At 37.4% G+C, this 26,410-nt stretch overlaps 1 protein-coding gene and 1 long non-coding RNA gene across 5 annotated transcripts in view; one reads left to right on the forward strand and one right to left on the reverse strand.

The window, feature by feature from the left end:
- Positions 1-26,410, forward strand: part of LOC120533517 (plastin-1-like) — a 114,124-nt gene that overhangs the window by 79,997 nt on the left and 7,717 nt on the right. For all 3 annotated transcript variants that reach the window (XM_039760438.1, XM_039760456.1, XM_039760447.1), the window contains 10 exons: positions 4,985-5,114; positions 5,689-5,821; positions 8,148-8,229; positions 8,927-9,092; positions 12,311-12,453; positions 15,560-15,655; positions 15,892-16,087; positions 21,088-21,166; positions 24,659-24,773; positions 25,864-25,997. In XM_039760438.1, the coding sequence (XP_039616372.1) occupies positions 4,985-5,114; positions 5,689-5,821; positions 8,148-8,229; positions 8,927-9,092; positions 12,311-12,453; positions 15,560-15,655; positions 15,892-16,087; positions 21,088-21,166; positions 24,659-24,773; positions 25,864-25,997 (1,274 nt within the window). The remainder of the gene's footprint in view (positions 1-4,984; positions 5,115-5,688; positions 5,822-8,147; positions 8,230-8,926; positions 9,093-12,310; positions 12,454-15,559; positions 15,656-15,891; positions 16,088-21,087; positions 21,167-24,658; positions 24,774-25,863; positions 25,998-26,410) is intronic.
- LOC120533530 overlaps positions 1-26,410 on the reverse strand; it is a 124,977-nt gene that overhangs the window by 74,806 nt on the left and 23,761 nt on the right. The gene's annotated exons all lie outside the window — the stretch shown is intronic.

The raw sequence follows: 26,410 nt of genomic DNA on the forward strand, positions 1-26,410 counted from the left end.
TTACAAAAGTTGGACAGGTTTCATTTCAAAATTCTACGCCTAATGGTCATAACTGGAAGGTATTTTTCTCCATTAACTGTAATGGAGTAGAGCTGCAAAGACGTAGGGGGCGGAGTTTCGTGTGACATCATCACGCCTCCCACGTAATCACGTGAACTGACTGTCAACGCAGTGCGTAGAAAACCAGGAAGACCTCCAAAAGCGCTTAAGAAAACATGCATTATATAATTGAGAAGGCAGCGAAACAATAAGAAGCGAGCGAGTGACATATACTACCATATTCATGAGTGCTGCTACCTCGAAAGAAAGCAAGGTGTAAACCTAAACTTTAAATTAAGTTCATAGACAGGCTACGCTGGCGTTTCACATGCCCACAGGTAATGCGGGATACAAGTTTAATGAGAGGACGAGGATATAAAGAGAGTTTTGATCACTTTGTAACTAAGTTAAAATTGTAGGTGAAGGGGTGTGCTTATGCAAATTCCGAGACTGTGTTTGTGGGGGATTGACAGTTAAGGCGGGTGGGGGAGTCACGTCATCATCTCCCCTCCCACCTCATTTCGCTCTGAGCTGAGCTCAGCGGCTAACGCCGTCTCCGAAGCAACTTGTCAGACTGCCACCAAATACTCACAGAAAAATCCACAAGTTAATACACACGCTGTCTCTAGAGTTTCTCCACACTGAATCCTCCAGGCACTACTTACAAAAGGTCACATTGACAATCGTGTTACGCTATTTTTAAAATCTTTCCTTTTCTTAGCACAAGCACAGCTGAGAAGCTTCGATGCATGTGCTCCATAACGCTAAAAATAATGCATTTAATCACACTTTGCATTACAAGCAAAGGGAGCTTTTGTCAATGCATGATTTCCTGGTACACGATTACATTGATCAGCATCCCGATTCATTTTACCCTCGCACCACCTTAGTTTGAGAAGAAGTATGAAAAATATGAGGTTAACACAGAAAAACAGATCACCAATTAAAGCTTTAGGAATAATCGATTCGCCATCAATAATTGTTTTGGTAAAGCCATCCTCCTTCCATTTTATAATTTTTCCGCCACTAGCCATGATTAAATGAGCGGTAAAAAGTAAGAGCAAAGCGAGGGTGACTTATTTAGGCAGGAATATATATGACAGCAACACTCATGACAATGTCAATCATGTTACGTTATTATTAAAATGTTTCCTTTTCTTTTCATTACTTCTTTAACACACTACTTCTCCGCTGTAGGCGGGTATTTTGCTATATATATAATATATGAATTACCTCCAAAGAGCGCTGAGACTTTTGATATCATGAGCGTGTGTACAAAAGGGGTCTCCTGCCCAGCAAAAGTCGAGCAGCCAGCGCGTGCATAGCTGTGCCGCCTTTGAGACGCTGACTGCGCTTCTGCCTTAAGTCAAAGTGAGCACTTTTAATTTTTTCATCCTCCCCTGAGCTATAGCCCAGACAAGTGCAAACACGGACCCCTTTTCTACACCACGGCAAAATAATATTAAGGCGATTCACACTTTCTTTGCACGTATACGATTATCAGGTCCTCAGCTCGGATTATGAACACACGCACGAGTGGAGGACTGACAGTGCCATCACAGCCGATTAATGGCGGGACGTCTCACCAGTCTACACAAGACCCACGCGACTGTCCCAAAAGGCGATCATAGCGTCAGCGAACACATCTCTCTATACTATATAAAAGAAAAAGGCAACTTTCCTTTCTTTACACCTTTTTCCTTTTATCCCAAACCAAAGCCTTTCTCTCTTAACACTGCAGAGGACACAAAAATAATTTTCTTTAATTGCGGTAAGGCACATTACCAGAGGCACAAATTTGAGCGTTCACATAGAAAATGTAATTTCTATACCACAGCCGTCGTGTAGCGCCTTTCAAAAGGGATCTACTACCGAGAGATGATCCATATACATTTTAGCTGCTGTTAGTTACTTACCTGTTGTGTTACACAGTCTTTAAAATGTAGTTTACCATAACCACTCCAGTAGTGCTCAATGTACCTGTACTTCTTAAAACGTTAATGTTTTACTGTTTAATAACTTATAGACTATATTTCATTATTTTTCCCTTGCACTCAGTGACCAAAGCTATACACACACATATAGACACATACAAACATACACACAAGTATATGTATGTGTATATATGTATGTGTATATATATATATATATATATATATATATATATATATATATATATATATATATATATATATATTGTGAACGCCACCGGGCACAGACAGGCGGACATCTTGTTTTCAAACCACCACACGTTTATTATACAGAATATTTACAGTACTAAGGTCACCAAGACCCCCAAATAATGGTCACAAAGACCCAGTCCGTGCACAAACCCCAAATAGTCCTCCAAATCCTGGCCACAATGCCTTTCTTGGACGCCTCCACACTCCTCTTGCCGTCCTACTTCCACCCGACTCCAGCTTGAATGAAGGAGACGGCCCCTTTATACAGGACCGGATGAGCCCCAGGTGTTCCCGGCATTCCTCCTCTAGCCACGCCCCAGCGTGGCGGAAGTGCCGGCTGTTCTCCGGCAGCTCTCGGGTATCCTCCAAAGTCTTCCCCAGCACTTCCTGGTGTGGCGGGAGTGCTGGGGAAACAAGTCCCCAAGGCATTGGGGCGCCTCCTGGCGGTGACCACGGGCCCCTACAGGGAAGGGCTTCCATGCCCTTGACCCGTGGCCCCAAAGCAACCCGGAAGGCAAACCCCACGTGATCCAGGCAGGGCTCTGACCCTCTTCCGGTCCCTCCTGGCGTCCCGGCCGGGTCATGGCCCCTGGCATCCCTGACAATATATATATATATATATATATATATACACACCCCTATCTAGATTATATATATACACACACACACACACACACACACACACATACATACATACATACATACATACATATATATAATTTGTGTGTGTAGATATGTATATAGATATGTAGATATGAAGATATGTATGTGTATATATATATATATATGTATATTATATATATATGTATGTATGTATGTGTGTGTGTATATATATATATGAGAGCAGCAATCCAAGCTGTGAGAAAACAGTAAAAAGGATGCGTGTCAGACGTCGTGGTACATTTTCTGATGCAGCTACCGAAAACAACTTAATACACAAAACAATTACTTTGACAATCATGTTACATTATTTTTAAAATGTTTCCTTTTCTTTTTCATAACTTCTTTAACACTTGACATCGCATGGCTGGTATTTTGCTATATATATATATATATATATCACAGCGACACTCATAACAGTGACTAAACAATTACATTGACAATCATGTTACGTTATTTTCAAAATGTTTCCTTTTCTTTCTCTTTCCTTCTTTAACACACTACTTCTCCACTGCCAAGCGCGGGTATTTTGCTATATATATATATATATATATATATATATATATATAGATATAGATATATATATATATAATATATATATAGATAGATAGATAGAGATATATATATAGATAGATAGATATGAGAACAACATAGATAGATAGATAGATAGATATGAGAACAACACTCATATCAATGACAAAACAATTACATTAACAATCATGTTACGTTATTTTTAAAATTTTTCCTTTTCTTTTTCGTACCTTCTTTAAAACACTACTTCTCGCTCGGCCTTGGTATTCTGCTAGTATATATATATATGACAGCAACACTCATCACTCACAACAGTGACAAAACAATTACATTGACAATCATGTTACGTTATTTTCAAAATGTTTCCTTTTCTTTTTCATTGCTTCTTTAACACACTACTTCTCCGCTGCGAAGCGCAGGTATTTTGCTAGTTAGTTAATATGTGGTCGATGTCACAACCAGCTGCTATGGCTGAGGTACTGTCACAAAAAAAATCACTCATCATAGACCGCTACCACCATTTCCAGACACACAACAATACACTTCATCCATCCATCCATTATCCAACCTTGCTACATCCCAACTATAGGGTCACGGGGGTCTGCTGGAGCCTTTCCCAGCCAACACAGGGCGCAAGGCAGGAAACAAACCCCAGGCAGGGTGCCAGCTCACCACAGGGCACACGCACACACACACACCAAGCACACATTAGGGACAATTTAGAATTGCCAATGCACCTAACCTGCATGTCTGTGGACTGTGGGAGCAAACTGGAGTACCCGGAGGGAACCCACACAGACACGGGGAGAATATGCAACTCCACGCAGAGAGGACCCGGGAAGCGAACCCGGGTCACTTAATTGCGAGGCAGCAGCGCTACCAACTGCGCCACCATGCCACCCATAATACACTTCATTATAGGTTAAATGTTGCTAGGCTATGCAGAGTATAGCATTCATGGTCTGTACTACTGTAGGAACTTATGTAGGAATTTCTGAAGGCTTGCAAAATACTGTATGTTTTTCTCACTTTTTCTCTGTATTTCTGATGGGACCATGGGCTGGGCCAGTGGGACACTCGGAGGTTGCTTCTGGGCTACATGTGGCAAGCGGGCCGCCATTTGAATAGGCCAGTAAAATCACTCAGTATTACAAATCTATCATAAGCTGTTATTATTATAGATAATAGATTTGAAAATTAATTAATAAAGGATGCGTCATATTTTGGCAAACAATAAATGGTAAGTAGTAGGGAATGTGAAACTCCTCAAATAACTTGTGCAAGATACTTAAAAGATGTGAAATTGTATAGAAAACACTTTTGAGAGAACTGACTGTTTGGTGTTTCATTCATTATAATGTCAGTCAGTCATTGTCCAACCTGCTATATCCTAACACAGGGTCACGGGGGTCTGCTGGAGCCAACCCCAGCCAGCACTGGGTGCAAGGCAGGAACAAATCCTGGGCAAGGTGCCAGCCCACCGCAGTCATTATAATGTGATTGATAAAATTAATACAATTTAAAAATTGCCTCTGTTGTTTTCATGTTGTATTATACTTCCTTTTCATTAGCTTTATCAAGAACTCAAAAGCAAAGACGTAAGCAAGACCTTTCGGAAGGCCATTAACAAGCCAAAGGGTTTAACAGCACTAGGAGGAACATCTCAGATATCCAGTGAGGGAACACAGCACTCATACTCAGGTATGTAGGTGAGTCTATAAAATAAATGAGAAAGTTTTTAGAGCAAATGGTTCTGCATTGTCTCTAACTGAATACAAGGCTTTAGGACACTACCACCTCACCTTCCACCCAGACAACTAGTAAATAATATATGTAAAATGTGTCAAATATTTTGTGTTATTGAGTCAAATTAGTTTTCATATTTTTTATTAATGATGTTATTAAAATAACTGCAAAAGCTGACACTTGTATATTAGCAAACATTCACAGAGGTAATGGTAATTTGCCCTCACTGTGATATTTAGCATGAGGCAGAACAAGTTAAAGACTTCACATGTTACTGTTGTAGCTAGATGCAGGGCTGAAGATATATCTTCATATCAATAAAATTTATTAGCCTATAATTTCCTCTACTGGGATAATTCTCTACTGCCCTCCTAACAAAAATAATCACAACCACTGATTTAGATCTTTACAGCTCATTCTTATTGGCAATTCTTTTCTTTAAGATTTGGTATGGCTAACAGTTCTATTCTTTAGTGTTATAATGCACTTAGCTGTCTTTCAGTACTTAATCAGTGACTTTTTATTTTAGACGAAGAAACCGTTGCTTTCTCAAACTGGATTAATAAAAGCCTTTCAAATGATCCTGACTGCACACATTTATTGCCTATGGATCCAAACAATGGAAGTCTTTTTAAATCTGTTCGTGATGGAATCTTACTATGGTATGTTGAATGACTATGTTTGTTTTGATGAGGTAGTGCACATGTGTATGAGGGGATGTGGGAAGGAAGTGTTTATTTTTGATAGCTAAGGATTTTCATTCTGTTTTATTTAATAGAGGCAAATTCCTGACTACATAATAAATCATTAAGTGAAGCCCTTCTTCAATGAGACAATTAATGCCTTCTTCCATTATCTTGCTATTCCAAATATTAAAAACGTGCAGACAAAAGTCACCTGATATTCCCCTGTTTTCTTAGTATAGGTTTTTGAAAAACTGGATACATTAAATCCATCATGGCTAAAGTGCCAACCTGGCTATAGAAGGCTGAGAATAGAACTTTGTGAGACCTTAGTCATGAGAGTAATGTGGCAGAAGCATTTTTTGAAGTGTTGCTTAAAGGATGTTATGTTTCTGCAAGTGTTTCTTTTGATGGTCTGCTACATTTTAGTTTACTAAAATTATCCATCCATCCATTTTCTAACCCGCTGAATCCGAATACAGGGTCACGGGGGTCTGCTGGAACCAATCCCACCCAACACAGGGCACAAGGCAGGAACCAATCCTGGGCAGGGTGCCAACCCAACACAGGACACACACAAACACACCCACACACCCAGCACAATTTAGAATCGCCAATCCACCTAACCTGCATGTCTTTGGATTGTGGGAGGAAACCGGAGCGCCCGGAGGAAACCCATCCGAACCCGAACCCGGGTCTCCTAACTGCGAGGCAGCAGCGCTACCACTGCGCCACCGTGCCGCCCCTTACTAAAATTATCATTTTCATATTCTTTTGGGTATATTTAGTTTACATCAAAGAAACAGTGAATTTCATAGTTTCTGTTTAAGCAGCTGGCCACGCTCACACTAGAAGTTACTCTGTGGAGCTGGTCACACTCAACTCACCCTGTTTGCACTATTGCATCTCTACAGAGGCCCACTTGTGACTGTCTGTAGCTGCATCTTTATGCAATATGTTGATAGCTATAGTTAGATTCATCTACATGTCCTTATGCAATTTAATTTTGTCATAACAAACTCCATATCATATGCATATCATTATTCCCACACTTATAATAAAATCAGAGTGGAAAAATAAATGCAGCCAATTATCCTGAAATGCCATAGATGAATCAAACACGGCTCTGCCTGTAGAATGTGATATGTACACCAAAGTGTGGATTTTACTTTTTTCACATAAATAAAAAATGTGTTACAGTGATACCTAAAGCTTTAGTCCTGTTACTACTTTGATGCAACTGTGACACACCAATAACATAAAATGTCACATGTATAATGACCCAGCTTATACTTTGCAGATTTCCACAAATTTCTTTGACATAATTTTTTTTTAATCTTTAAAGATAGTGTAACATGTTAGTTAGTTGGCAAAACAATACAGTCAGAGGAGTGTCATACAACAAGAGAAAGGCCCACATCAGCATTTGGAAGCTCTCCTGATATTCAGACATTTGCTCCATGACCTCTTTCTCTCTTGCTCTGTCTCTCCCTGTCTCACTTCAGTACCTACAGAGTAATTACTTTTGGGCATCAATTAAGTAAATAATATGTAGTGTGCCATTTCATACACTAATGCAGTGCAATGTTTATTTTATGGATGGATGGATGAATTAGCCAAAACATTTTACTTATACAAAATATTTACAGATTTTTATGCTAAACACGCCTACATTTTCAGTTATTTAATTGATTTTCAGTCCTTGTTTTACTGTGGAGCATTAGGGAGCCAGATCCTATCATAGTAGTTTTGGGCACAAGGCAAAAAAACAGTTCCTGATGAGGATGTCAGTCTATTGTAGAGCACCCCCTCTTACTCACACAGAGCTAGTTCAGAGCTGCTAGTAGAACTAACCTACATGTTTTGGACATTGGAGAAGAAACCATATTATCCTTAAAAATCCATACAACTGCAGTGGCCAGGCTGACTCATATGGTATACAGAGACCACAAAAACATATGAGACCTTCTAGCAATTCCATATAAAAATGAGTAAAGTATCTCTACCTTTTTTATAACATTATTCTTACTTCTCTTCCCTCGTTCAATGCTGTTAATCTTTCCTTTATGATTAATTTAACAGCTTCCTGTACATTTTAGTGTATTGTTTAGTAAGTAACAATATTTTAAAATAACATTGTCTGGGAAGCACTTTAAAATGCTACTAGGTCCAAAATACAGTACAGCATACTGTTTCATATTAATACTAATTTGCCCACATAAGTGATAAGGGATCACTTGTGGGCAGCTCAGGCAGAGTAAATATTTGATTAATAATTAAGGAATTTTGTGTTTTTTTCTTTTAGCAAACTGATCAATTTTTCACAGCCAGACACAATTGATGAGCGGGTTATTAATACAAAGAAGCTCACCCCATTTACAATAACAGTAAGTACAGTGTATTAAAATACTATGAGATCAGCATTTAGTAGTAGTATTAGTAGTAACATCACATATACAGAGCACAGAGAAACACTTTCTTGCATGTCAACACTCCCTCACTCAATCAACAAAATTGTATTTAAAATATATAACATTATTTCCTTTAATAGAAAACACAAATCAGCCTTTCTGTTAATTGTGCAATAATTAAAGAACTAAGTGATGTTTTATTGTTTTTAGCAGTTACAATATTACACTTGTATAGGTTAAAAATTTACTACAAATTAATTTTAAATAATCAATAGTTACACTTCAGATATTTTCTGCTTTTAAGGTCAAACATTTATTTAGCTAGATACGGTCATTATTTTGTCTTTATAACATACTGTGATGAATTTAGAGCCCTAGTCTTACCTGTGTTTGTCTTTCAACACAAGTTTAAATTCAAATATACTGTCAGGTGTACTGAGTGTAGTGAAATGTCTGATTATAATGCAACACATCATCACTCTCTTCGTGTTAATGTTTTGGCGCTGTAATATTTGAGTATTTTTTTCTTTCCAAAGATTGTTTATCAGACAAAATTTGACAACTGTTTATTCTTAAGCATGATGGGCACAATTTGAAAGCCAATTTAATAAAGTAGCATTAAAACACAAGATATTGTATTTCTCTGCTAAGTATGTGCTGTTTTCTTCTACAGGAAAATTTAGTGCTTGGATTAAACTCCGCTTCTGCTATAGGCTGCACAGTTGTCAACATTGGACCACAAGATCTAAGACAAGGGAGCCCTCACTTGGTGCTTGGACTTTTGTGGCAAATCATCAAGGCTGGCTTATTTGCAGATATTGAAATCTCCAGAAATGAAGGTATATTAAGTAAATTGTTTGGGAGAAATGTGGTTATTGTAGTCATTTTTATCACTCCCAGAAAAAATGTCAGTTTTATTCCTCTTGTTTTCTTATATCTCTTTTTCACTAACACCACAATTTTTCTTTGTATTCTTATTCTTGGTTTGGATTTTTCCAAATAACTCCAATGGAGCCCTAGTTCCTCCAAGGAAAATGCAAAATCCAGAACTATTCTTTTGCTATGTTAGTAATATTTCTTTTCATTATAATCTCAATGCACTTTGCTCTTGGACAGTTTCACGTTTGTTGTCCATTGTTGTCTGTTAGTGCTTATTTTCTCTGACATTTTAGCAGCAATAAATTAAATTAAATAAAAACTACAGGAAAAAGTTATATTTTTTTTTAAAAAGCTGCTTTTAAATTTTATTATAGGGTTTCATTTGTAAACATGACTGTATATAATAATTTTCTTGTCTATGTAAAGTGTCTTGTAAGAGCACATGATGTTGATTGTACTATAAAAAAATGATTGATTAGTTAGAACATTTAGCAAGGATTATTCTTATTTATGTTGTTTCTTCATAATGATATCTTAATAGACTTAAGCTACCTTTGTTTTTTTGGTTCTTTCACATAAACAAACATCAAAACCCATCTTTTAACATTACAAAGTTTACATAATGCTCTTTTTATTAGCAAATTACTGCATATTTAAATAAGTAAAAATGTATTCTTATTTATGTAAATGTTCAGCTTATTTTATAATGTAGAAATGTGTGACTTAAAATTTGGCATCATATAGGTTTATAAGTTTTATAGGCTCATTATTGTCACATGTATAGAGAGAGAAAGGTTAGGCGCATGCGCTGATACAGCGCATTGCCACACCCCCCATATGACAAACCAACTCAAGATCTCAGATTAGGAGTACAGTGAAAATCTTTTTTGCATTTTATAATCAATATGCAGCACGTTGTCACACCTGGTTATTGAGCAAAACCTCATATAAGTGAATGTTTCATGGTTTTCTGTTATGGTTTTATACTAGTAACTGATTAGGAATTTGAAAGTTGTATTCATTTTACGTTTTCAATGGTAAAAGATGCTTTTTTATTCATTCTAAAAATCATGTAGTAGTGTCTTACTGGCAACAAATAAAGTCATACACATATTTTTTTTTTAATCTGTAACTAGAATCTATCCAGACATACATTTTTATAGCACTAACCAATTTAAGTGGCAAAAGTGATAAAAAGAGGCAGTAGAAGTCATCAGAAGCACCATCAAAAGATACACAAACAAAGCTTAAACTGAATAATTTGCAGTGGTTAGAACAAAGTGAAATTACATCTGGGCAGGCACAAGCAAACTTATGTTTGCCACATGCGGCTAGAATGAAACCTGGTGTCCATGGGTACTTTGAAGGGGCAGCACAGCTTCCTACAACATTGCACTTCAAACTCTTTGTTAATGTTATATAAGTAGGCTATGTCTTAAATAAGTGCAATCATGATAATAGAAAGGATTCTTGTGGCCTGGTTGATAACTGTCTGTAAGGATATATACTGTACTGTAAGTACACAATAATTAGAAAACTCTGTAAGGCATTATTTGCAATGATTTTGCAAGTATATTACCACTAAAGGTGGATGAAATGGGAGATAATATTCAGCATGAATATCTGGTTGCCTGGTTGCTTTCATTTACTAAATGAAATAGTATAATAGTCAAAGAATGGGTTATAGATAAGACTGTCTAAGTGCAACAGAAAATTTTTATATATATCCGTTTCATGCTTTTTTAGATATTGTAACTACTGTACAATACAATGGTCGGTTTAGGGTGGTCAGGTGTTATTTGAAGAAATCCTTCTTTAACACATCAGCTTAAGCATTCTAGCCCTTTGCACTCCTTGATGTCTCCATTTAGACATATCCTATTAACTGTTAACTAGTTGTACTATTGTTATATAGCTAATTCATCATTTAATCCTGGAAAAAAATAATAGCATGATTTTGTGTTCTCTTCTATAAATTGTTATTTTCTGTTTTCTGGTAACTTGCTTGCCAAACATTTAAATGCACCATACTGTATGTATATTGAATTTTGTAAATCACTTTGGTTTGTGACACGTTCTAAATAAAGGCTAATAATAATATATATGTAACAATATTGTGCACGTCTGGGTAACAAATATATAAATGTTTAACTCTTAAATGCAACAGGCCAAAAACTAGACAGTGATGCAATTACTGGCAATGTTGTTGAATTGGTAGCTGCAACGCAAATACACCAAACAACTTAAAGAATGTGTTTTAAGCACATAAGAAAATCATGGTTCCATAACATTCACATGCACTCTGCCACTTGTGTATGCGGATTTCACTTTCATCAAACAACAAATCTTTTAATTCTTGCAGATACGCCTCTTCATTGGGAAGAAACACTACTTTTCCCTGATGGCAACACGAATTAGATAATCTACAAGTCTTTGACTTAAAGTTTAAAGCCGAACACTATCTACATACTTCTGTCATATCACCTATGCCCATATATTGATCTCTTTTCGCTATTTCGTTATTTCACATGAATAAGAATTGAGTGGACCGTAAGCATGGTTGTAAATGTTTGTCAAAATCTCTTGGCAAAAAGTCTCGTCTTGTGGGACCTGAAATTATTTCTCGTGGGAGTTGAAATTAGCACCAAAAAAGTCTTGTCTCAGGATTTTCGATATTCCGTTATTTTACATAGTAGTAATTTCCATTTGTTAGCGCTAATGCGATCTTTACTATCAGATTTTTAAGACTTTTGAATTTTAGTGCTTTCATAATCTCTAACCTGCTCTGCATGTGTATTGCGACATTTTTGAACCTCTTATTACGTTCTACTTTGTCTTCTACTCTTTGTCTTTTATTTCCACCCCCAGTTGAAGCTGAGAGCACAGGAACTGTGTCTAACAATAGCATTCACATAATTGAGAAGTGAGTGGACCGTGGACGTGGTTGTAAATGTTTGTCAAAACCTCTTGGCAAACAAGTCTCATCTCACGGGACCGGAAATGATCTCTCATGGGAGCTGAAATTATCTTAGAGAAAGTCTCATCTCAGGATTTTCTTTTATAATAGAAAGATAGATTCTTGACCCCACAATCCTAAATTGGGTTTAAAATTGATGGATGGATCTTTCTTTCTGTAGTTTCCAATAACAAAGACATTTCACTTATATTTTTCTTTCAGCACTTATTTCTTTGTTGGAGGAGGGAGAAGACCTAGAACAGTTGATGAAACTCTCACCAGAGGATCTATTACTGCGCTGGGTCAATTATCACCTGAGCAATGCCGGCTGGGAGAAAATTAGAAATTTCAGTGATGATATCAAGGTGAACTATTCATTTGAACTGGTACATAGATTAAAGTAAAAAAAAAAACACCAACCAAATATATTTCTACAGCATTTCCATAAAATAAGATGTTGCTAAAGCCTATAAAAACAAATAGTATAGTGAATATTAAATAGAAATATACATGCAATAAATCGCAACTTCAGTCTTCTAGATGTAATACTTAAATTCAGTTTTATTAATAATAATAAGTTTTATTTATGTGCACCTTTATTCTTCCTTGTATAAAATGGTGTACATTGCTAATCACAGACAGAAACATTAAAACTGGAATTCTCTCTTATGAAGGAGACAGAACTATTAGCAAGTGTTGGCAAGTGCATCAAAGCAGGGTCACGGCCACTAAAAGCTTTTTTTTTTAAGTTCAACAACACTCTATTTTTACCTTGCTGAAACTCAAACTCAGACAGTCGTATTATAATTCAAACACATATGTCTACTTTTGTTTAATATCAAACTTACATGTACATGCATCAAACAAGAGAAAAACCAGAAAGATAAATTGACAAAACAAAAAAGACATAGAAGATTGGAGAGCAGCTGTGCTTTGAGTATGATGACTCAAAAGAAGGTTTTCAGCAGGATCCCCTAAGAAAATTGAATGGCAATGAACATACAGTAAAAGATTCACTTTAATTTCTTTCTTGGAAGACAGACTCACAGTATTTAAACAGATTTACACGTTTTATACAGTACAATAATTTTTTATTTAAACATGTAGTAAAAGACTAATAAAAAGAGCTATATACTTGTTTCAGTTACACTCAAAGTAATGTCAGTCTAGTCTATTAAGTAATATTTAGGAATATGTGAGAAACTGAGAAATTTAACTGACATAAGAAATGTTTATCAAAGATACATACAGTTTCCACTATAGGGGAAGGAAGAAATAAACCTGCAAAGGATCTATAGTTTTTTGGCACAAGCACAGTCATAATCTGGTTGGCCTAAAGACCAAGCATCTGTGCATTTCACTCCTGGGCAATCTCAATTACTATATGGCATATCCTATTGTGCATAGCTAAACACTTTTATAAACTTCACATGTCCACATCCACTTAGAGGATCTCATGAACAGTACATGACACACTTAGGAAGAGGTGATACATTTTTTACAACATGATATGAAAAAAACATTTTGATTCTGTTATCAATAAAACAAAGGTAACAAAATAAGGATAGGCATATCATGAAGCAAAATAACCAAGCATACATTTGGTTAAGTTTTACTGATTTCTTACTGAAAATCAAGTGAGAAGCCCCTAAGGTAAAAGGTGTCCTGTTCTAAACTGGGGGGTCTCAGGCACATCATAGTATGGTACACAGCAGGAGTTACAGTACCACAATACAGTAAAGCACAATTTACCAGTAGGCTTAGAGTTTTAAGATTCAGGTCCCCACACTAGTGTACATAAAAATGATTGGTATTAATGCCTCTACACAATGCTAGGCTCTACTACATAACAAACATCAAGTTATTCTGACTAAAGTGTTGGTAATTTTATATGCTTTAAGTTTTAGTGTTAAATTCAGTTCAGTTTACTCACTTGCATTCTTTCATTGAAGATGACCTCTCAGCATAAGAAATGAACAGCATCAGAAAAATACATTACTATGCACCACTTTCATGCAAAACAACACATACTGTATCTAGTTAAATGAACTGCAGTACAGAAGTCTGTCAACTTTGGTTAAAATGTAATCAAAGTCATTTTGGTAGGATCCAACTTTGAAACAGTATGGCCAGTTGACAACATGGGAGAAGAAGGCAAATGCTATGCTTAAATACATTTCTCAAAAGAATAACCCTTTATATGTCTTGTTGAGGCATAATTCCCAGAAAAAACGGCAGAGTGCTGCTGACCTAAACCAAGTGACTGTACATTCCCTTCTGGGCACCCTACAGCATCATCTGTCACATTCTACAGCAATGTATCACTAATCACAGAAGGTGCCTTATAAAATAACTGATTTAGAAAACAAATGATCTCTATTTATTTTCATATTAGTTAAAAGTATTTTGCATAGCATCTTTTACAGTAGATTTTTTAAAAAACAATTATTATTCATTTGAGTTATACATTTATTAGGATACTGACAATGAGTGCAAAAGGTGAAGTAAAGCCAAACTGTCAGTTTATGGAAGGAAATCTGAAAACTTAAATGTCTCAGTAAAAAGACACTAAAGATCAATATTCAAATACACTTGGGAAATTATGCATCTTCGGTCCAGATCAGATAAGGAGAATAATGGATTCTCATCATCAAACACAATTAAATTGTTCCAAACATTGTTTTCTGAAAGGAGTGCATTTAAAAAGTGAGAAAGGTAGTTTCTAGGATCTCCTGCAGGTTTGTGTGAGGACTGCATTGTATACATGCAATCTGTAACACATAATGAGAGCTTTATAAGTGAATAGTAGCAGATTCTGAATTGAACATAAAGCCACAATGTGGGACCAGCTGGGGCATTATATAATCAAGATGGTCTCTGCCACAAAAAAACAAAATTGGGTGAATGTAAGGACTATAAGATATACTGATGATGGTAGTTTTACTTTTAGTGGTTTCCATCGATTCCCTACATTTTTTTGCTAGCCTGTTGTCAGTCATTAGACTAGGGTTTTACGCTGCTTATCCTCAAATCCAGGAGATGAGCCCCTTATTCCCTTTGTTAAATCTTTTATTACTGAGCCTAATACAATGCAAATCAATTATCTGGGGAGATAACTTACTCTTAAATTAATCTTCTTCTATAATCCTGTTAAACTGTCTGAGTTGCCAATGAGGTTTGAAGATTGTGGATTTACCAGCTGTTGGTTTGGTCTAAATCCTACACCATTTTTCTCAATGAAACCTTTAAAGTGATTCCAGTAACAAAGTTGCTATGCCTTCTTTTGCTGGCAGATATTTTATCCACTAAGGATTTCAGCATCACATTTTTACGTGGGGTGAAACCCTAGTTTATACAAAGGTGACTTTCAGCATCTGAGAGATACAGTTGATTACATTTCTTTTTTTCAACTAGAGCACAGGCAGGTAAAGTCACTAGTTCATTTTATGCCTATATTTTTTTCTGTTTTAGGATTCAAAAGCCTATTACCACCTTTTAAATCAGATTGCACCAAAGGGGACACGAGACGATGAACTGAAGATTGACATTGATATGTCTGGATTTAATGTATGTTCCAAGCCAGCTGGCACAATGCTTTAATTTTTCCATCAATTTGTCATTTTTATGTAATTTTTGCAAGTCTAGTCTGCAAATCTGGGTTTCCTAGTGCTTGATACAGTGCTTAATATTTACATATAAATATGGAAATACAAAAAAGAAGCAATGTTACACTACTATAGAAATAATTTATAAAACAGCATGATTGTTCCTGTTAAAGCTGATGACAATTTTTTTCTATTTAGGAGAAGAATGACTTGCAGCGTGCAGAATACATGCTGCAGCAAGCTGCTAAGCTAGACTGCAGGCAGTTTGTTACACCTGCAGATGTCGTGGGTGGCAATCCAAAACTGAACATGGCATTTGTTGCAAACTTGTTCAACACCTATCCTGCTCTAGACAAGCCAAACAGCAATGGCTATGACCCATCTCTTTTAGAAGGTAAGGGGGCAAAAAAAAGTCTTTAAAATGTTGGGCCCTTTATCAAATATGACATATGCATAAGTAGCTCTTCGAAAGGATGGCTTTGATATATTTTTTCATTAGACGTTTCCTTGTACCTTTGCCTTTTTTTGACAATGACTGCACATTGTGGAGGTGATCTACAACATTATAACATTTTGTTTTCAACTCATTCGGCTGATTTTTATCATGAGGAAGTTACTTTGTTTATGATACTTCTATTTGATTAATCTAATTGTGAATTATTTGGCTTAGCTTTACTCTGTTCAAGATAACAAACAGAAGGTTTAAAACTAGAGGGTGGGACCCTTTAATAACTTATGTTCTGTATATTTAGGCCCATGAATGCACCACTGCCTGCATAAAACATTTGGACGAGTAGACCAAATGTAACAGGGATCAAAAAAACTCTGGACTTCCTCCTCTCTTATTTTGACTCATGAACTGTGGGGGTGGTATAGTAGTTACCCTTGTTTTCTCATTGATCTGGCATCCTGGGTTTGAATCATGTGCCTAGCTGTTATCTGTGTGGAGTTTATACATCCTACTTGTTTGGATGTTATAATTTGGTTCATTGTAATTTTTTGTAAAAAGAATTTTGAAATTTTTTTTCTAATTTTTTTGTTTTGAACTAATTTTAATTTTAAAATATTCAACATCTTCTTTGGTCACCATTTTGGAACCTTTTGTTGTCATATGACCAATTAACTGTGAAACATGACGTAATTATAGCCTTTTGCATTAGCAGCCATCCCATGGTGGATCAAAAAACTGTAAAAGTATTTATTGATTTATTTAAAAAAAAATAGTATGTGCTTGGTGTGTTTCGGTTTTGAACCCTTGCCTTACCTTCAAACTTTGAGTTTAATTTTGCCATTTAGAAGTTCTGATGTTCTGGCTATTTTCTTGTTTTCCTGCTTTTGACCTGTGCTAAACCCTCACATTGATTTTGCGATTGATTTTTTTTTTCCTCATAATAGTCAGGATCCTTTCTTACACAGCCCATAGCATGTGAGTTTTTCTCTCACATCTCCAAATACTTGCAAGGCAGGTTAACTGGTGATTACAAATTGGCCTCAGTGTGAGTTTGGTGATTGTGTGAGTGAGTGGGTGATGGGATGTACTGGCACCTTGTCCAGAACTGTTCCCTGCCATGTACCTACTGCTGCTGGGACATGCTCAGCACAATTGTTAGTATGAATTGGATCAATGGGTTTGAAAATATAATTGTGTTATTATAATCTTAGATAATAATACTGTATATTTAATTAAATAAAACGTTTCCAGAAAAAATGGTATTACAATGTAAAAGAATTTCTTGGCCTGCATGTGGAGCTATTAGAAATGGGCAAAAATGTGCCTGAGTAGTTAGTATTGCTACCTCACAGCTCCAGGGAACTATATTTAAATCCAGAAGGTGTCACTGTGTAAAGTTTATATATTCTCCCTGTGCCTATGTAGACTTTCCCAGGATACTCCAGCAGCTTCACCATGGGTATGACATTCATGATGTTACCTGCTAAAAATTAGTATGATGCCTCAAGTTTTACATATAATAGGCCTAATATATATAGTAAATATGTATATTAAGCCTGGGAAAGTTAATGTGTTAATTTTTGTGATTAATGTGGCCTGTTTAAGGTGTTTAAAAATATTGCCGCATCCAAGACCAGCAACAAGGCAAACGCCTCAATAAAAAAAGTTAAGTGTGTACCTAAACAATTACAATTACACACCAAATAAAATTTTCATCTAAAGGTTTAACATTTCCTATTACACAGTTTACAACAATATGTCAACATATGTCAATATGTAGCACTGGTGTTCATATATATACATATCATAAGAGACACCCGGCAGTCCAGCCTGGCCGTGATGCCCAAGAAGTGGAAGGATCGGGAAAGGCAGCTTCTATAGGGCATTGTTTCCACTAGAACGGTAGATAGCAGCTTCCCTGGAGTGCAGTGGTGCCCCGGATTCCCACAGGGCACCATGGGACTTGGAGTTCTGTATCTCAGCCCTGCTAGGTACTGTGGGTTCCGCCAGGGGGTGATGTAGAAGAACCATGGGGCATGACCTGGTACTGACCCGGAAGTGCTGGCAGATCACGTGGGTGGAAGATCAGAAGCACTTTTGGGTTGGACAATTTTAAGGATCAGACCATCCTCACAGGGGTGAGCCATAGTTGGGTGGATGGTGGACAAAGCTTGTTGGGAGGAGCAGAGAAGGAAGAGAGAGAGAAAGAAAGAATCATTTGTGTGCTTTATTGCCTGTTTACGGTGGCTGTGGTGGTGGAGAGCATTGTGAAGAGTTTAATTAAATAAATGAGCTCTTGGTGCTTTTTACTTGTGTTCTGAGTGTCTGTGAGTTGGGTTTGAAGGGTGACCGTGCCCTCTAGTGTCCACACTATAGAGTGGCTGGCCTACAGGGGGTGCTTAGCTAACCAAACACGCCACAGGCAGATGCAGGACACAAGTTCAGCAATGCACTTTTTTATTTTCATTGTGGGAAACACTTCCCAATCATTTCCCACCTGCACAGCACAGTTACAAGCACAAATACAGCACACATCACTTTTGTTTCTTCTTTCTTTCTTTTTTTCTCTTTCTCTGTCCTTCTGCCACCAGTCCTCCTCCAGCAAGCTTTGTCCCTCTTCTTCCCAGCTCTGGCTCCTGGAGTAGTGGCAGTGGGCTTCTTTTATCTTGCACCCAGGAATACTTCCGGTGGCCTATTAGCATGATCCGGATGCACTTCCAGATGAAGTGGAAGCCAGACAAACTAGTGCTCTGCAGTTCCTGCAGCACCCCCTGGCCACATGAATGGAACCCAACAGGACTGCGCTGAACTCCAACTTCCATGGAGCCCTGTGGGAATCTGAGGCACTGCTGCACCACAGGGGGTCTGCCACCTAGTGCTCAGAGAGAGATAATGCCCTGTGCATGCTCTGTTCTCAGATCCCCCCTTTAAGAAGGAGTCCTGGCCAGGTTATGTATATATATATATATACATCCACATACAGACACAGTGTATACAGTATATATATTCAGTTTTGTATACAGTAGCTAATTGAAGTCTGCATAAAATTAAAGGCAGCATCAAATGTCCTATAAGGAAGAAAGATAAATCTGTTTTTCTAGTTTTATTTACTTTTACTACTACAGTATTTATCCTTGCGAAACACATGCATATGTAGTTTTTATGCCAATTTTGTTTTGTTTTGTTTGTTTGTTTGTTTTTAAATCATAGACTTGACTCCCCCCATTGTAGGTACTGTATTACAGAGATGTGCTTGTGGTTTGCTTCTTCATTGTTACTCTTTTTCTTTTCAAACCCATCAGTGAAGCAGTGCTTGTTTTTTAAAGCCTGAAACCAATTGCAGAATGTGCATGGCTATTGTTTCACTACCATCTAAAGTAACACAAGACAGAATAGGTACAGAACTCCTCTACTTTATTAACACAGACTCAATTAAAATTCCCTGTTCAATTTATAAGTGAAAATAACAAGTGTAATATTGAAGCTGTATTCTTACATGTAATTGTTAAGATTTAGGGCTTTTTATTCACCTATTGACCCTTGTATCTATTAGTCCCATTGCAAGCTGCACGAACAGAATTTTTAAAATATATAAGAAATGCTTCACTTTAGAACTCAGTTCTATGTGACAAATTAATATATATCATGATTGTGAAGAAATAACTTTGACTTGAAAAATACCCTTCAACTGCCCTTAGGTTTTGTTTAGGTACTCAGATTTCTTTCTCTTTTTTCTTGTCTACAATTATGAAAACATTCTGCAATTGACTTTTTCTGGGCATTGTATTCACTATAAATCCAAACACTCATACAGTGTCTAAAGATATCTTGCATATCCAATGATAGTTTTTTTTGGCTGTTCTCAGAATTAAACATTTTTAGCAGTTGCTCACTCATGGGTTGTGCGACTGCTGCTTCTTTTCCTCCCTGTCACCAAGTTGTGCACATGTCTGTTGGAAAAGTATAAACAAATATAGGAGAAGAACATCTTGGCTTTCTACAGAATAAATTGTGGCATTTTACTAAATATGCAGGACAAAGTTTTGAAAACCCACCAAAAAGATGCTTTATTAGTATGGCATGTAGTTTTATTTTATTTGTCTAAATAAACATAATTTTACCTTGGGTCTTAGAGCCAAGTGGTAGCATCTAGTATGAGAAACGTCCATACTATATGTCAACCTTAAATTTTTCATTTTATTCTGCTGAGTCAGTATAAATATAATACAATTTTGATGAGATTGCATATATGTTCTATCCTGTAGCATTGTGTGGTTTTAAGCTTTTCTACTTTATTAATGGATACAGCATATCATGCCCATACAAAACAGTAGCCAAGATGTACTTATTGTGAAATAAGAACAAGAAAAGTAGAGAAGTCAGCATTTTCAAATAGTGGCTCTGTTATTTACTGAAGTAATATTTACTTCACATCTGATGGCCTTCCCATCTGTAAAGAACTGAACTCTGATAAAAATTATAAAATTGGGTTAGAATCACTTTTGCCTGACCCAGCAGAGGACAGGCAGTGAATGAGAGTATAGTGTGAGAGATGAAAGGTGAAGATGAAAGAAACCATTACTGTTTGCAGGACAGCAGATAGCTCTTAATATGTTACACATTTAAAAACACACAATAAATAAAATGCTAAAATATTATTTATTTTGTGCCTATCTGATGGAAAAAATGCTACACCTGCCATATCTGAAACTCTAGACAGAAACACTACGACAATTTCATCAGGATTGTTATTACCATGTGCAATACACTGGAAATCTTGCAAAGATAATGATTAAATTTGTTAAGGCAGCATGGATTTACACCCTATCTAAGGCTGTTTTCTGTTTTACATAAAAAGTTTCCCAGAAAGACATTTGCCTACTGCAAATTTAAATTGGTTTAAGCATGTTGATGAATCTTAAATATTTGGCTTCTTGCAACAGGAGAAAGCAGGGAAGAGAGAACATTTCGAAACTGGATGAATTCTTTAGGTGTGAATCCATTTGTCAACCATTTATACAGGTATTTTTGTGTTTTGTATATTTAAATACTTTCTTTAAAAATAGAGAATGAGTACTTCATTAAATATGCTGTTATTAACTGGTGTTTTAGTTTTGTTGATATTCATTTTATTATAAATACAATTTCATATTGCACCTGTTATCTTGCAAACATGGAAACTGTAACAGAAAATAAATTCCTTGATAGAGAAATGTCATACTGAGCACAGTGCCCTTGGAAACTATCTTAAATTAACATCATGTTATAAGCCAATGTGCCATACTGTATCTTTCTCATTGTCACCATCATTATCTCCTCCTCCTGCCAATGAAACTTCAACCAATACCCTTCTTCTGACTCTGTAATGAATCAGCATTAAAAGCACTCCTGAAGCCATTTTAGCCAAGTCTCAGGATGACTTTTATAGTCAGGATGACTCTTTTTGTCACAGGGATACCAGGTTAGAACTGCCTCACTAGCAGTTTCTTGTGTTCTTGTACTTTTCAGCTCTCTGTAGTCCTGAAAGTGCAGGGCATGGCTGTATTTTGTGTCCCTCCTTCTGAACATCAGTTTTAAAAGGGAATCATGGTCCCACCTTCACAGCACAGTTCATGGCACAAAATACACTTGTCTTTTCTTTCCTTCTCCATCTGCCTCCACTCCTCCCCTGGAAAGCTTCACCCTCTTTCACCCAACTCTGGTTCTCTTAATGGAGGTGGCTCCTTTTATGCAGCTCCTGGGAGTGCTCCAGGTGGCTCATCAACATTACCTGGAATCACTCCCAGGTGTGTTGGAAGTCCAGTGTAGGGCTCTGCAGCTCCCCCTGGCAGGCCCCACCAAACCCAACTTCCAGCATGCTCTGCGGGAATCCATGGAGCCACAGCCGCCCAGGAAGGCTGCCTTCTAGTGTCCCGGGAAAGGTTGTGCCTTGTGGATGCTCTCTGCTCTGGTCCTCCCATCCAGCTGCTGTCCCGGCCAGGTAATGGCTGTGGGCGCCTGTGACTCTCCCTACTCCAAGCCCATGTTATTCTCTCTCTTTCTCCTAGGGCTTCACTCGGCTCTGACCCTATCCTATAACACACCTATGTTTAGTTTTTGTCAGGCAACATCTTTACAGCTGGGGACACCTTCATAATATAAAGGCTGCATTCTGCTTTTCTGTAACTCTGTAAACTGGTCGAAGCACACTATGGTTGTTTTCATTAAATATCTATATATATAATTCACTAAGGCAAGACAACCATGGAAAGCATGCCGGAAGGGGCGTGGATTCACTAAGCCGCCGACAAGTGGGACGCCCATGGCGCACGCAGGAAGGAGCCACGCCTACCAACTCTAAGACCATTGGATACAACGACAACTCGCAGAACCACGCCCACCAACTCGGACACAAAGACACAGGAAAAACGGCGTCATTTATGTTTGTCTGTCGTAGAGTCCACATGCACATGCAGTTCTGAGCCACGTTGACTGTTCATAGAGGCATGTTTCTCGCGGAAGTGAATAGCTATATGCGGCGATCCTTAAAACAATCCTTTAAAACTGAGGTTAAAACACAATGAAGGAAGCAGTCTTTAAAAACCAATAAGCCCTGTGCCTCTGTTTCATTACCGTCTCACCTGCTTCACCATTGCAGGCCCTGCAACAGTCGAGACGCTCTCTTAGCAGCTGACCTTCTCTGTGCCTGACCGGTTCACACAGAGGCACCACACGACGTGGCAGGACTATCTAGGAGGAAGCATGTTTGTCACGGATGTAAATCGTTGTATGCGGCGTGTAAAACAGTTTGTTTGTCGCGGATGTGAATCGTTGTATGCAGCGTGTTAAACAGTTTACGAGGGGTTTCCCATGCTCTTAGACTCGGTGGCCGGGTCTCTGTCAGTTGCTCTTGCGACCGGGCACATGACCAGGCAGTGTGTATGCTTCGAGTGCGAGGGTGGACGCGACAGGACCATCTAAGAAAAATCATGTCGCGGCTGTGAATCGCTGTATGCAGTGTGTAAAACAGTTTGTTTGTCGCAGATGTGAATCACTGTATGCGCCGTGTAGAGCAGTTTGAGAGGGGTATTCCATGGTCTTACAGTTGGTGGGCGAGTCTCTGTAAGTTGCTCTTGCGAGCGGGCACATGACCAGGCAGTGTGTGTGCTTCGAGAGCGTGGGTGGACGCAACAGCACCATCTAAGAAGATTCATATTTGTCGCAGATGTAAATCGCTGTATGCAGCGTGTAAAACAATTTGTCGCGAATGTGAATCGCTGTATGCAGCGTGTAAAACGCTGTATTGTATGTTGCCCCCTCCAGAGTTACATCTATTCATTCACCTACAGTCGTATACACAATGAAGTAACCAGTCTTTAAAAACCAAGTTTTCAATTACGACGCAAAACCGCGTGCACCTTAGCAAACTGTTTTACGAGCTACATACAGCAATTGGCATCCGTGACAAACATGCGTCTTCTTAGATGCTCCTGCACTTTGTATACACCGCCCTCCCACCTCGCTACCACCGTGGTCGGATGTCTTGGTTGATTATATATAGAAAGGCAGCCAAAACCGCACAGAGCAATGAAAAGTCTACGTGAGTGACAGCTGCATCTGGACTGTGCACAGACGACAACGACTCGAGTGACGAGTTGGAGGTGGGCACATGAGCAGGCAGTGCATACTGGACGAGAAATCAGCAGACTAGCATGACGGAGGCAGCGGAGTGGACGTCCTTCCCCTCTCCTCCCGTTCCACCCTCTGCGCCTGAGCGCTGCACAGACGATTGTGTGTTGGTTCGTTCTGTGCATTGTTACAATGTTGCTTTTCTTGCTGATTTATTACATTTCAGATTTTTCAAATGTTAATTTTCTCCCTGTGCTTAAAAATCATTAAAAAAACAGCCTGATTATGCGGCGTATGGTACGCCGTGGGTTGGCTAGTTGCTGTTTAATTAGACTTTGAATTAAATTAAGTAGCACACGCTGCTTTCTAGTGGCCTTGGAAGTGATTCAGCAATGCTGCTGTACTATGATTTATGTGTACCTACTCATGTATTAATTTTATTGTCATTCAGGTTTAAGTAAAATGATAGTTGGATAGTCATTTGAATAATGTAATAAAAGGAGTTTCATGATTAGTTTGCATTGAGCTTCATATTAACTTAGAGACACAAAACACAATAAAGTACAACACTGGCAATTAAAGAATAATTCTTTTTAAAGGAACTATAACAAATATATATTTTGACTTGCTTTTTACAGACATATTCACTCATAAGCATTTGAGAGTTTCAAATCAAAATAATATGTATGTTTTTGAGAGGTAATAGGAAACTGAAAATACACAAAGAAACAACTAACAACAAGCAAGCTCAGCAAAGACAGTAAATAGGGTGGGATTCCAATCCAGGTCCCTGGAAGTGTCAGGCAGAAAGTCTACCCACCAGGAAGGAAAATTTATTATTATTATATAATGTTACTTTCTTGTTTTAGTAACAATATGAAACTTATTATTTGTTCTATTATTTAGTGATCTAACAGACGCCTTAGTGATTTTTCAGCTATATGAACAAATCAGGATGCCTGTTGAATGGAATCGTGTTAACAAGCCACCTTACCCTTCTTTGGGAGGCAATATGAGAAAGGTATGAGAAGAACTAACCAATTAAACTAGCTGTTTAGAATCATAAGTTTAGTATTGCCAGATTATGTGATGTGACTTGTATAGCAGAGACAGATGCTTCCATTAAAGATATGGGTAAGAGCAATTTTGTGTTTGTTATTTTATAGCTTGAACATTTTAGGGTGGAGGGTTTTGCTTTACTGCTTTTCTTGTTGGAGTACAAGATTGCATGCTCATAATAATTTTTCCATTTCAGGAAACAGTTGAACTGTTGAACTGTAAAATAGCACAGACAGATGGCATAAACCTCATTAGAACAATGGACTAAGTGCTTCATAACCTCAGTCCTCATAAGCTACTTTGAATCCAATTAAGTTTTTAATAACCAAACAGACAATTGACAATGCATCTGATGAAGTAGGAAGTTTAACTATGTCTCTAAATTAGTTTTCTTATATACTTTCTTGGTCAATAATGTGCCTCCTTTACAGTCCCGTTCAGACAGGACATAAAAAATGGATTATGGTCTCTGATACTCTGTTGTAAATGGCCTCTAGTAATAACTTTCTTTAAAGGTAATATTTGATGTTTAAAAGCTCAGTTAGAATGACTACTAAAGGAATGGGGAATTTAGTATATCTTAAAAGATGTCTCTTCTTCATACTAATGGAGATTCTGATTATCTTGCCCAGCATGGACTGAAATTCTTGTTTCCCACAATAAAGAATGATAAAGCTTGTGTACTCTTATCAGCAGAAAAGGTGAAGTTATTTTACTGTTAGCCCCAATGACCTATTTCCTTTTGATATTTAAGACTGCATATTCATTTGACCAGACGAGCGGCATGGGTTCATAAGTTTCACAGGTGAACTTAAAAAGAATAAAGTCGACTTTATGTAGTGTCTATGGATTAGCTTTTGTTCTTAATATCAACTTAGGTGTGTCAAGAAGAAAACCTTTAGATATCATTGATTTAAATTTTTATACTTTAAAATAGGCAAGAAAAAGTGATATATCAGAAGATTGTAAAAATGTGGCATTGGATGATATGAGCATTGCTATTTAGTTTTTTTTTCACCATGTTAATGCTAACAAATGTATTGTTTTTCCAGCTTGAAAACTGCAACTATGCAATTAATGTTGGAAAAAATGAAGCAAAGTTTTCCTTGGTGGGGATTGATGGTAAAAATCTCAATGAAGGAAATTCAACATTTACTCTAGCTTTAGTATGGCAGCTCATGAGAAGGTAATTATTATTATGAAGAAAATATATTCTTTTGACATAGATTGTTACTTGAACAAAACTGTTATATACATAGATATAATGTTTGCTTTCCCTGTCATGTTGCTGGTCTAGACTTAAAGGGAAGAATGAAACAAGAGTATTTGCCCAAATGCTAAGTGGAATACTTGCACAATAATAAAAATACCAAATAAGGGTCTAAAAATAAGAAAAATGGTCTTATCGGCTTATTCAGCTGTCTGACATTTTACAGCAACAACACCAGCATTGAAGTGCATTTCTTTCACCTGCATGGGCCATGTAATTTTAACGACTGATTACTTTGTGTGGTGGACAATGAATGAGTACAAATAACGATAAATCAGGACCCTGACATGACTCGGCAGATGTCCCTAAACCAGGCCAATGTGGTAGAA

Source organism: Polypterus senegalus, chromosome 1 (assembly GCF_016835505.1).
Source record: "Polypterus senegalus isolate Bchr_013 chromosome 1, ASM1683550v1, whole genome shotgun sequence".
Classification (NCBI taxonomy): domain Eukaryota; kingdom Metazoa; phylum Chordata; class Cladistia; order Polypteriformes; family Polypteridae; genus Polypterus; species Polypterus senegalus.